General features: G+C 45.5%; 1 protein-coding gene across 1 annotated transcript in view; it reads left to right on the top strand.

Annotated features, from left to right (window-relative positions):
* LOC138246319 (GTPase KRas-like) overlaps positions 1–13,120 on the top strand; it is an 82,125-nt gene that overhangs the window by 25,885 nt on the left and 43,120 nt on the right. Inside the window, exon 2 of the mRNA XM_069200816.1 lies at positions 9,661–9,794. Within this exon, the coding sequence (XP_069056917.1) occupies positions 9,684–9,794 (111 nt within the window). The 5' untranslated portion in view covers positions 9,661–9,683. The remainder of the gene's footprint in view (positions 1–9,660; positions 9,795–13,120) is intronic.

Here is a 13,120-nt window from a genome sequence, read left to right as displayed (position 1 = left end):
GATGTCTGCACCAACTTGGTTGCGTTGAGGGGAAGAATTTGAAGCCAGTAACCCATGGAAATCTTTTGTTTGCAGCTGGTTTCTTGACCTCTGGAGGGCTGTTCTTGCCCTGCCTGCTTCCTTGTCTGCTGAATGCTGCTGCGAGAGGTTGACAATAGGTCTGATGATATGTAGACCTGAATTGCGACAGGCTGCTTTTGTCTCACCACCTCTGTAGGATGTGAAACCTCTGCCCCTGGTTCCTTGAAAGGGTAATATTCTATATTCCAGAGATTTAGCAGTACCGGTGTCCATTTTGGTTGCTAATAAAAGCAGACTATGTGCTTGCTAGACAAATTCTCTCAGTCATAGGCCATGTTTAAAATTCTGGACTGGACCTCTGCTTTAAGAGGTGAAATTCAGCCATGCCTGACAGTGTAAGACCCCTGCCTTAGTAAGTTGTCGTAAACATGTAGACGCAATATCCAAGGCGCAATCACTTATTTCTGTGGAAGTGCGTTCACCCTCCTGCAGTATCTTCTTACCCTCCAGTTGTTTGTCTCCTGGAATGAGATCAAGGTAAGCAATCATATCAGACCACACTTGTCAGTCATAGCGACCTAATATCGCTAAAGTATTTGCTTCCTTGAGAGTAACCATTGACATATGGGAGAATCTCTTTCCAATATTGTCCAAACGTCTCCCTTCCTTGCCCGGTAAAACCGAGATCGGGATGGATGGATTTTTGGAGCACCTTTTGGGCAGCTTGTGAGACAACAATCTGGTTTTGGATGACCTATCAAGCATGCTGTAGAGTCCCCCGTAGCCTTGTGTGTGTGTGTGTGTGTTTTTTTTTTTTTTCTTTTTTTTTTTTTTTTTTTTTTTTTTTTAAATAATCCAGATGAGGTGGTACAGGTGACCCTGTTGATGGATTTTTAATTATTTTAATTCCATATATAATCAGTTATAGCGCTGGATCTTCAGGATTTTCTGAGCTGTTCTTTGAAGTCATGTAAAAAAACAATTTGTATGTGAGACAGATGTTGATAGATGGAAACACGTGGCAGCTCTATCCATCAGATTGTGGAACCCTCCGATGTCCTTAGGTGGAGAATCTGATGGATGAGGAGGGGTGATGTTGGTGTAGGTGCCATATACTCGTCTCACGCCACTTGGAAATGCAGAGGAATAATAACCTCCCCCTCTTCTCTCTTCTTCAGAGGAGGTATCATCATCATTATCATCATCATCATCTCTGAGAGGCAAGGCTATTGCAGATGTTGGTGTTGGTCTAGGAGTTGTCTGAGGTGGAGGCAAGCTTCTTGGGGTAGCCGTTAAAGGTGTGGTTGCACAGGTTGTTGTGTTTTGTCCAGAGTAGGATCCGTAAACCTTTGTTTATAGTCCTGCAGCAGGGTTTGAAGGTCTTGAATGAGAGACCTAGGCATTTGAACGGTATTGCGTGACGGAGTATATTGGTATGGTTCATATTGCCTGCAATGAGGAGTATAATAAGTTTCATAATCTTGCTGATCATATTCATCATCCTGATATTTGGCATGCACTTCTGCTGGACTGTGTGCGTCCCAAAATGGACCCTCTTCAGACTTTCCAGTCCAAGAGGTGGCTAGGCAGCAAGGTGGACACCTTGCTTGAAGAGGTGTCCTCAGGATGCAAAGTAGGCCGTGTCACCTTAGTAAGTTTTATGATGGTACAAAGATCAGTGGGGTTTGAAGTGGTGGGGCAATAGTGTATTGTGGCACCGGTATTTCTTTTACTAGAGCCAGTGTTGTTGTCCTTGTTGACATCCTCAATGGTAATATGGTCGACAATGGTTTTGTCGGTGGTGGCGTTGAGGTTGTTTTTGTTGATGGTTTAGTCAAATGGGTTGTCGTCGACGGTACCTTCGTGGATCGGCGTGAGCCCTTAGATGCAGCCGGTGAAGCTGTCTTTGTCGTCAATTCAGATGTCCGCTTTGTCGATTGAGGTTTTTTCCTTATTTGGTGGTTATGTCAAATCCACCCTTTCAGAATGACCTGAGCCACCAATCGTTGACGATATAAGTGTCTGTATAGACGTCATCGATTATGTGAGCGACGACTATGGTCTCATCGACAAGACCGTGCTTACTGTTGCTGTGGTAGTCTTTGTCGATAGTGGTGTTGGCGTTGACCGGACCCTTGGTTTTCTTGATGTCGATGGCTCGGAGAAAGATGATTAGTCTCCTTTTTCTTAGAATGCGGGGTAAATGGCTGTGAGGAGGCTGACCAAGTGGAGAGTAAGTGTGATTACTCCTTTGAGGGGTCTTTATAGTGATTTTTAGCAGTCTTCCTGCTCTCCTCAGAATGTCCCTGGTCAGTAGATCTTTACCTTTTCTGGGGTCTTGAAGGATTGTCACCGTCCTAACCTGAGGAACTGGTCTTTGGCTGTAGCCACAAAAGGAGTCTTCCTTCTCTGTTCCTCAGAGTCTTGGGTGAGAAAATGTGACAGATTTAACAGTCTTTTGATGCCTAGGGTACAGGCAATATAGGCAGTCCTTATGAGGGTCATCAGTATGAAGCCTTTTCCTGCCACAAGATCTACATGGGTGAAAAAGGCCTTTTTAAGAATGTTCTGACATATATCTTAGGATGAAGGAAAAGATTTCCACAGGAAAACACTGAGCAGAGCTCAGTGACTACCTTCACACGATGTGTGGTAAAAAATCTGAGGGAGAGAGCTTCTCTTGTGAGTATTCTAGAGGGTGCTGGCGCCTGATTGGTCATGGGTCAAGTTTGTTTTTTCAAAAGGACATAGATAGGCTATTCAATTGATGGCAGCTGCCATTATAGCCTACGTGATTCTTACATAATGCTTTTCTAAGGTACCATGGGACTCCCACGTCGGGGAATGATTCAAGCAGGTGAATCTATGAAAGATTCAATACTGGATAACAGTCTGTTGCCATAGATGTGCGAGAGCTTGCAGATGCTGGGCTGCTTGTATCTGATGACTGCTGTTGTTCCTGCTCGCGTCCAGGACACACTAAAAGAGCAGCTACCTCAACTGCATGCTACTTATCACTTTGGTGCTGGGCTTTGAAAGGTATCTTGCAAATGGTGGATAGCCATGTCCCCTACAGTGTATCCACCAGAAAAGGCGTTACCGAAGGTAAGTAACTTGTTCTTCTCTTCCAGTGGAATCCTCATCAAAGTCATAAGCACTGAATATTCCTGCCCACGTGCTGGGACCCTGGAAGTATATAAATGCACATGTGTATATACCTTAAATCTATATGTAATTCTCATGTAGAGAATTTGAGTACATATGGAGAATTTTAGTTCATATATATCCTATACATGTGTAAGCAATCATGCAGTCTATGTTGACAAACAGGCTAAAAATGTCTTATTTTTGTAAAGTTTTTCTTTAATAAAACTATTCAACTAGAATTTACAGCTTTCTGAAATCACAGAAGAGAGCCTAGAAAGTATTAGCAATCTCTTATAGAGAAAAACTGCAGTGAAAATACAAAGGCATTATTAGCCAATAGGCTACATCCCAACTAACATAGCAGAACCAAAATACTGGCACCGTGCCTTTAAAGCCCTGAGAACCTCCAGTGTCTCACCATGCCGTGGCAGTGACAGTTAGGTGACAGTTAGGTCAGTACTTTTTTTCAGTGACCAGAGGAATAGGCTAGAAGATTAAACTGCTGTACCTCCAGAATTCTGTCCGTGGAGGCGGGTGTGTTGCTTATGACTTTGATGAGGATTCACCTGGAAGAGAACTAGGATTTACATGTAAGTAATTTATCCTTCTCTTCCAGGGGGATCCTCATTAATAGTCATAAGCACTGAATAGATTAGCAAGCCCATCCCAAGCCTTGCAGACGAAGAGGTGGAAGCACAAGCAGTTTACTTGTTTTAATTAAATACATTTCCTAAAGAAGCCTGACCCGCTTGAGTGTCTGTCTTGGCATCTAAATCTAGACTGTAATGCCTTGTGAAAGTATCTCTGTTGCAGCTTTGCAGATTTCGGAGATGGGACGTTCTTCAGAAGGGCTGTTGTTGCCGCCTTGCCGATTGTGCTTTGGGTCTGGCAGTCAATTGTTTTTATCCAGTTGGTAAGCAAATACAATACTTGAGACTATCAACCTGGAAATAGTTTGCTTAGAGGCAGCTATACCCATTCTCCTGGGACCATAGTTTATAAATTGATCAGACTGATATCTTTAGTTTTATCAAGATAAAACTTTAACACTCTTTAGATCTAGGGAGTGCAAAGTTCTCTCTGCTGGCGTAGATGGTTTGGGAAAGAATGTTGGAAGAGAGATGGTCTGGTTAATATGAAAGTCACATTACTTTAGGTAGGAACCCGGATGGGTTCTGATAACCACACTGTTATCGTGAAATACTGTGTATGTTTCTTTAGAACAGAGAGCCTGAATTTCGCTGACTCTTCTGGCTGAAGTAACAGCAACAAGAAAAGCGGTCTTCCATGTAAGATGTTCCAAGAAGCTTAGTGTATTGGCTTGAAGGGTGGACCCATGAGTTAAGACAAAACTACATTCAATTCCCATGGAAGGGAAGGTGTACGAACGGGTGGAAATACTTTTCTCAAGCCCTCTAGAAAATCTTGATGGACATGATGGATGTCGAGTGGCAGGATCTCAATGCTATATTTCCCAAGGAGGTAGTTGTCGGCTATCCCTCAAGGCTTTCAACTCTGGACAGCCTGTCCATGTACAGTGAACTAATCAAGAGGGTGTCGGAGGCGTATAGGGGTCCAGCTCAGGGAAGCTATGGAGGGAACTGGCTTCCTCCTCGAAGTGCAGATCCCATCACAAAAGGCAGACCTGTCCCTACCTATGCTTCCCAGCATACTGTACCAAGGTAAGTAAGTATTTAAGAAACCCTCCACAGCCAGGACTGAAACTCCATAAGTGGAAAAAGCCTTAAAGTTCAGAGGATTGTTCAGAAGAGCAGGAACCTCTAACAGACAGGATGTGGTTCTTGCCAGCCCGTCAAACACCAATATCCCTTTCGCGGGAAACCCTTATTGTGAGGACAACCGTGCCACATAGCACCAGTGGGGGAAGGGAATAGGAGGATTCCTCCAAGAATAGAGGTCAGTCACCTCTGACAATTGGGTCATAAACAAAAGACCTGGTTACTCCATATAACTCACCAGACCACTCCCTTATGTTCTCCAATTACAAAAACCTTTAAGGGAAAAATAACTCTCGCAGCTGAGATGAGGTCAAGAAACGTGTGTGTGTGTGTGTGTGTATATGTATATGTATATGTATGTATATATATATATATATATATATATATATATATATATATATTATGCAAGCCATTGGGAGAGTCCCTCCAGGGGAGGCAGGCCATGGAGTCTACTTAGTGTACTTCCTAGTAACAAGACTTGACACTAAGACCAGTTCTAGACCTTGGATACCTAAACAACACTGACAACACCACAAGAAGTAAGCCCACTCCTAAGAAGGGAGAATACATGGCCACCCTAGACCTAAAAGATGTCTACCTACACAAATCAATGATGCAGAGGCACAAGAAGTACCTCAGATTCGTCCTGGACAAGGTACACTACCAGTTCATAGTGTTACCCTTCGTGCTGCTTTTATGCCAAAGGGTATTTACAAAATGCTCAGCGATGATTGCATCACATCTGAGAAGGCAGGGTATACAAGTCTACCTATACTTGAACTATTTCAAGTCTTGGTGGCATTCTTGTTTCAAGTTAGCCTTTTCCAGCCAAAGAGTCATACCCCATGCTCAGAGTCGCCATCTATGAGAAATCATCACAACTCCCAGAGCAGGATAAGTGGTTCTGGTGGAGGGGGTGGGGGTTCAACACTGGAATTGAACTGAACATGCATATCCAGTCTGTAAGAGGGTGACTGCAGTAGCAGAGCTATCTCAGCAGAAGTGTCAGTCTCTGACCACATGGGCTATCATCTTGATGGTACCATGCATCCTCCACTCCCCCCTCCCTATACCGCATGCGTAACTGCATATGCGATCCATTCCGGAATGGCTCTGCAACTGATGGTCAGAAGCCACGGGGAGGTGGAAGTATCTTGTGGTTGTCAGAGCAAGGCTTCAGAAGGAAATAAAATGGTGGATTCCAACAAATGTGAGGCTAGGGATTCCTTTCAAATTAACTGCTCCCACGGTGACCATAAAGACAAGTGCATCCCACGAGGACTAAGGGAGCACACATGGACAGACGGAAGGCCAGAGGACTCTGGAGTGCTATGGATGCCGTGAAGCACATAAACTACCTGGAACTAAAGATGGTCTTCCTAGCTCTGAAAGCATTTACTAGGCGCATATGAAGGGGCACAGTGCCTATCCAAACAGACAACACACCTGCAGTGTTCTACCTCAACAAGGCACAAAGCAGTTCCCATTGTCGAGATTAGCCAAGGAGATATGGAAATGGGTGATCCAACAGAACATGACAAGTAACAATACACCTCCCGGGGAAACAGAAAACACAAGCAGACCTGAAAACACAGCCCAGGAATGGGAGCAAAAGCTAGAAGTACTGGACCGCATGTTTAGATACATGCTGGTGGTACACCAAGCGTAGACCAGTTCTCAAGTCCAGAAAAAGCAAAATGCTGAGACTTCGCATCTAGATTCCTACATCACCAACCCAAGGGGTATGCCTTGTCAATAGACTGGTTGTGGAGGTTTGTATACTCCTTTCACCTGTTCCCCTGACCCTAATGGACAACGCCAGACAGCCAGGGATGTCACCTGACTAATCACCCTCACCCCTGCAAAAGAGACAAAAGCAATTCAAAAGGGGACCCAACTCTTCGTCTCCTTTACCAGAGCAGGCAAAGCTACACATATAATTAAGGTAACAATTGCACAATGAATAGTGGAAACTATCCAAACATGCAACACAAAGGCAAGAAAAGCTTTACCCACACGCCCCTGGCATACTCTACCAAGAAGAAGGGTGCAACCCTAATAGACATGTTCATCTGCATGACTGCAACTTGGTCATTTCCCCCACACACCTTTACAAAGCAAGCATAGGTGGGGCAGAGAGTGCTACAACCCCTGTTTGTCAAGCCATCCTTCCCAAGGTACCATCCCCGCTATGTAATCCGATGCACAGCATGTAAATCCAAAAAAGGTCTTATGTTGCAAAAGTAAATGGTTAATTACCAGAAGGAGTAGTGTTGCAGCCTGTTGAGTTTTGAGGATTCACATGTGACCCACTTGCCTCCCCCCAAAAATGGGGTTAGGTAAAGTGGCGTGGTGAGCAACACTTCAAGGAAAGTTCCAAAGAGCACAGACTCCAGGAGAAAAAACAAAATCTGAAGATGGTGACCACACACAGGAACTTTGAGGGGATGGATTTACCATCAAACAGTAGTTGACATCCACACCCAAAAGCACAAAAAAGCTTGTTGTAGTATACCACACCCCCACCTTCTTTTTGTCTGTGTTCTTAGTTCCCTCCTCCATCCCAGGAGAAGCACTACACCATTTTGCATTTCTTTTTTCATACCATCTTTAAATCGTTGGTATTTTGTTTAATGAACGAATATAGTTTTTTCTCCTCGTCCTCAAAGCTTTAATTTAAATGAAATATAAATCGACTGAACCAGAGATTCAGTTCTGCACCAAGTGCACTCCTTTGACATAATGTTTTTTTTTTTGGCCCAAACATGATGGATTACATTATAACACCTTTTAGTGCTATTTTCAGATTGGTAACGACTAAGGACTATTTCAAGGACTTTTTAATAATAAACAATATCCAGTTTAATAGAAGTCACATTTTGCCAAGCTATTGCATAAAAAGTACTTTATAAAAGTTACTTTTTGCCTTCCTAAAGCCCCTTGGGTCCTTTCCTTTAGTATTCAGTTGCTACCTGACAGCTTGATGACCTCCCCTGAGGTGAGGCATGAACTGCTCCCGCCCGGCAGGGACAGTAGGATTTTGGTGTTTTCTAGCCATTAACAGGATGTGCCCAGCCCTTGTTGAGCTTCAAAGGGGACTCCCTTGTCATATGCACATGTAGCTGCCATCTGTCTGACTCCGCTTTTGTACTAGTCAGGTGGGCTCCATGCCCAGTGGGAGGGAGTGCTGTCCCAGCTCTAATTTAGAGTGACCACTATGGTGAGGCTGTGGGCATCCTTCTCGATATTAGTGTCACATCTTGCTTAAATGTCACAGCCTCGGGTGCACTTCAAAGGAGGGAAACAGTGGACACAGTGTTTTGGCATTCTGTTTGATTGCTGAAAGCTCAGCTTTGATTTGTAGGGTTACTAGGACTGCCTTAAACCGCAATTTAGTTTTAGATGTGGGAGGACACCACCCAACCACCACCCCCCCCCCCCCCCCCCCCCCCTCCAACTGAGGTATAATGCCACCTTGAAAATGCCCACAAGGTATGGTTAGCCCTGGGAACCTTTACACCCTTAGTTAGGGCATCCCCTGTGGTCATTCCCACCCACCCGGTGGTTTGTGCCAGGCATAAACGTGGCATCTCCAGAAACCAACTTAAGAACCCTCCTGGACCCGTGGAACATCACCAAAGGACTGAATCTGCTGTCTGCGACACGAGAAGAGCATCTTGTACCCAGGAAATAGATGTGGGCTCCAGTGTTAATAAGGTTGATCTCCTGTTATAGCTACAGGGACCCAACTAACTACAAGAAGCCTTTTCCTGCAACTGGCCATCTAACCAGTGGCAACTGGACTTTGTTGTCGCCACTGCCCAACACACTGAGTTCCTAAGTGGCTCTCCTGGGGGCCTAGTGTGCTTTAGAAGTGTAATCCTGTGGTGCACTGGGACATGAGGTTCTAAAGTCTGGGGGTGGAATCTTTGACCGAAATGAACCTGGCTAGTCTATCCAACCTATAATTTCCCTCAGTTAGCATCAAATTGCACGTAGGCCCTATTCTGTTGTGACCTTTGACTATCATTGACACTCTGTGCTTCTTAACAATATTTGCACTTATGAATTTGTTAACATTTATGTATCTGGTTCCCTTTATTGGATTGATGTCATTAAATTTAACTCAGTCGTTCTAAGTCGTTGTGGGATTGTTCTTGTTTTGCATTTGAGTGTTTTAACTGTTTAACTACTGCTTAGATACTTTACACATTTCATTAAGTTAAACCTGTCTGCTCCATTCCTTAACTACTAGGGGATTGAACTCAGGTTTGTTTTGTGACTTTAGTGCTTCACTCTGGCAAGAATTGTGTTTTGTAGTTGAGGTGGGTACTTACCCCCTCAGCTAATAACCCAATTTCTTACACCACATATTCGCCAAGTTGAAATTTTTCAATCTGAACGTTTCCTACTTGAAAATTTGTCAGATTAATTTTGCCCAAGACGAAATTGAAACAATGAAAATGAATGCTGTAAATTTCTTTAAAATATTTCAAAAGATCAGAGGTAGCCACAAGAAACATGACAGAGGGAATAGGTTTTTCAGTGGGAAGCTGACTTGTTGCTCGAGGTTTTTGCACATCGTTATATGACTGATCAGTCCTTCACTATGTATGTTTTAATTGAAAGTGTAATATATAAAAAAAAAAAAAAAAAAAACGGGAAAGGTGTCATAGCACTTAGGGTGTTTGTGGTATTGGTACCTAATTCAAGCCAAGCATTTATTCGCCTCCTCCTTTTTTTGTGGTTTCAGCTGCTGCGGACGGGTGTTTGGGAATGACTGAATACAAGCTGGTGGTGGTAGGCGCTGGAGGCGTGGGAAAGAGTGCACTGACTATACAGCTCATACAGAACCACTTTGTGGATGAGTATGATCCAACCATAGAGGTGAGTTTGTCCGCCCTCCTCACAAACCCTGCCCTAAGCCTCTTACACTTCTTAATTGAGGTTTTCCATGGTATGCTCATGGTATCCAGATAGCATGTGTTGCTGTAGCTATACATGCTTTACATACTTTGCATAGCTCTGCCGTCTAGTGTTGGGCATGGGCATTTGCAAAAAATTTTTCTTCGCAGTAGATACCTTGTGACTCCTCGCTTTTTCAGCCATTGGGTTCCAGTGTCAGCTGTAGGGCGCCAACATCTTTTTCGGAATCTTTGGTGCCAGTTGTAGAGAATCTGAACCCAGCAATGGAAGAACTATTTAGTGGATCGGTGCCTGTGTAAGACTCTACTTCGAGCGGCGTCAGCGCATCTCTCCCTATTTGACTCATGTTGTATTGAGAAGTAGTGTTGGGGGAGGGTGTTATTAAGAAAATATAGTTCCAATTTTCCCACAAATGCTAATTGAAATTTCACTGGCCTGGTCAGCATTGGGTCTGTAGCCTCTGCTTGTCCTTGGAGCTCAAGGGGTTGACCTGCTCAGTGTATTCAAGTGCAAGAATATCAGCTGCTACCAGTACAACCGCCGCTAAACACACCACACATCGCAACATGGCAGGTTTGGACCTGAGGACATTGTGGATGACTAAGAAGAAACCGGGCCTTTATGTAGCCAGTTGGTGTGCGGGGAGCTAGGCCTGGAGGCTTTGTCCTCTAATGCTGCAGATGTGTAGCAACTCTCCTTGTGCCACAGCACATCGCTGTGGCAGAACCCACTGTATGAGGCTGGCCTGGCTTATAGTGGGTACCTTATGGTACTTACAACTTGTGCCAGGTCCAGTTATCCCTTATTAGTAGAATAGAGGTTTTCTAGCAGCTTAGGCTGAAAGAAATTGCTATAGCAGAGCAGCTTAGACTGAACTAGGAGACATGCAAAGTTCCTACTATACCACTTATATCATTTAGCACTACATCATAAACACAATATTCAGAGTTAGTAAAAATAAAGGTACTTTTATTTTAGTGACAATGTGCCAAAAACATCTCAGAGGATATTCTCCCTTAGGAGGTAAAATACACAAACCAAAATCAGGTAAGTAAAACAGTCAGAATGTAGTGCAAACACTGTAGAATACAATAGGATGCAATAGGCCTAGGGGCAACACAAACCATATACTCTAAAAGTGGAATGCGAACCACGAATGGGCCCCAGGCCTAGTGTAGTGTGTAAAGGGTCGCGCTGGGAGTGTAAAAACACTAAGGGTGTCCAAGATACCCCACCCCAAGACCCTGAAAAGTAGGAGTAAATTACCCTACTACCCCAGAAACACACTAAAGTCGTGATAGGGGATTCTGCAAGGACAACAACTGACTGCAAAGCACTGAAGACTGATTCCTGGAACTGAGGACCTGTAAAGGAAGGGGACCAAGTCTAAGAGTCTCGAAAGTGTCGGGGGGGGGGGGTGGGGCAGGAGCCCACTAAACCCCAGATGAAGGTGCAAAAGGGCTGCCTCCAGGTGGAAGAAGCTAAAGATTCTGCAACAGAAGATGCCAGGAACTTCTTCTTTGCACAGAAGATGTCCCACGGGGTGCTGGAGGATGCAGAGTTGTTTCCACGCAGAAAGACCGCAAACAAGTCTTGCTAGCTGCAAGAGTTGCGATTGAAGAAAATAGGTGCTTCCCGGGCCCAGGAAGGACCAGGAGGTCGCCCCTTGGAGGAGGAGACAGAGGGGGTGCTCAGCAACAGAGCCCATGCAAATGCAGGCAGCATCCGCTGAAGCACTTGAACAGGCGTTCAAGAAGTCTGAGCACGGCGGTCGCCCCAACACTACAAAGGAGGGTCCCATGAAGTCAGTGGTCAACTCAGCGAGTTGAGCAATGCAGGATAGAGTGCTGGGGACCTGGGCTATGCTGTGCATGAAGGATTCCTTGCAAAAGTGCACAGAAGCCCTAGCAGCTGCAGTTCACAGGATTACTGTCTGGCGTGGGGAGGCAAGGACTTAACTCCACCAAGTTTGGACAGAAGGACCACTGGACTGTCTGGGTCACTTGGATCCAGCTCCTGTGTTCCAGGGACCACGCTCGTCCAGATGAGAGGGGACCCAGGGGACCGGTGATGCAGAGGATTGGTGCCTGCGTTAGCAGGGGGAAGATTCTGTCGACCCACAGGATATTTCTTCTTGGCTTCCAGTGCAGGGTGAAGGCAGACTGTCCCCAGAGCATGCACCACCAGGAAACAGTCTAGAAAGATGGCAGGATTAGGCGCTACAATGTTGCTGGTAGTCGTCTTGCTACTTTGTTGCGGTTTTGCCGGCGTCCTGGAGCAGCCAGTGGTCGATCCTTGGCAGAAGTTGTAGAGGGAGATGCAGAGGAACTCTGGCGAGCTCTTGCATTCGTTATCTGAAGAGAAACCCACAGGAGAGACCCTAAATAGCCCTCAGAGGAGGATTGGCCACCTAACCAGGTAAGCACCTATCAGGAGGGGTCTCTGACGTCACCTGCTGGCCCTGGCCACTCCGAGGCCTCCATTGTGCCCTCACACCTCTGCATTCAAGATGGCAGAGGTCTGGGACACACTGGAGGAGCTCTGGACACCACCCCTGGGGTGGTGATGGACAGGGGAGTGGTCACTCCCCTTTCCTTTGCCCAATTTTGCGCCAGAGCAGGGGCTGGGGGGGATCCCTGAACTGGTGTAGACTCCTTTATGAAAGGAGGGCACCATCTGTGCCCTTCAAAGCATTCCCAGAGGCCAGGAGAGGCTACTCCTCTCAGGCCCTTAACGCCTATTTCCAAAGGGAGAGGGTGTAACACCCTCTCTCGGAGGAAATCCTTTGTTCTGCCTTTCTGGGACTGGGCTGCCCAGACTCCAGGAGGGCATAAGCCTGTCTGTGGGTTGGCAGCTGCAGTGAAAACCCCAGAGAGCTAGTTTGGCAGTACCCGGGGTCTATGCTGGAGCCCTGGGGATGCACGGGATTGGCACCCCAATACCAGATTTGGCATGGGGGGGACAATTCCATGATCTTAGACATGTTACGCAGCCATGTTTGGAGTTACCATTGTGAAGCTACATATAGGTATTGACCTATATGTAGGGCACACCTGTAATGGTGTCCCGCACTCTCAAAGTCCAGGGAAATTGTCCTGAACTATGTGGGGGCACCTTGGCTGGTGCCAGGGTGCCATCACACTTAGTAACTTTGCACCTAACCTTCACTAAGTGAAGGTTAGACATATAGGTGACTTATAAGTTACTTAAGTGCAGTGTAAAATGGCTGTGAAATAACATGGACGTTATTTCACTCTGGCTACAGTGGCAGTCCTGTGTAAGAATTT

Source organism: Pleurodeles waltl, chromosome 7, assembly GCF_031143425.1.
Source record: "Pleurodeles waltl isolate 20211129_DDA chromosome 7, aPleWal1.hap1.20221129, whole genome shotgun sequence".
NCBI classification, from domain to species: Eukaryota; Metazoa; Chordata; class Amphibia; order Caudata; family Salamandridae; genus Pleurodeles; species Pleurodeles waltl.
This window is presented reverse-complemented; position numbering and strand designations above follow the sequence as displayed.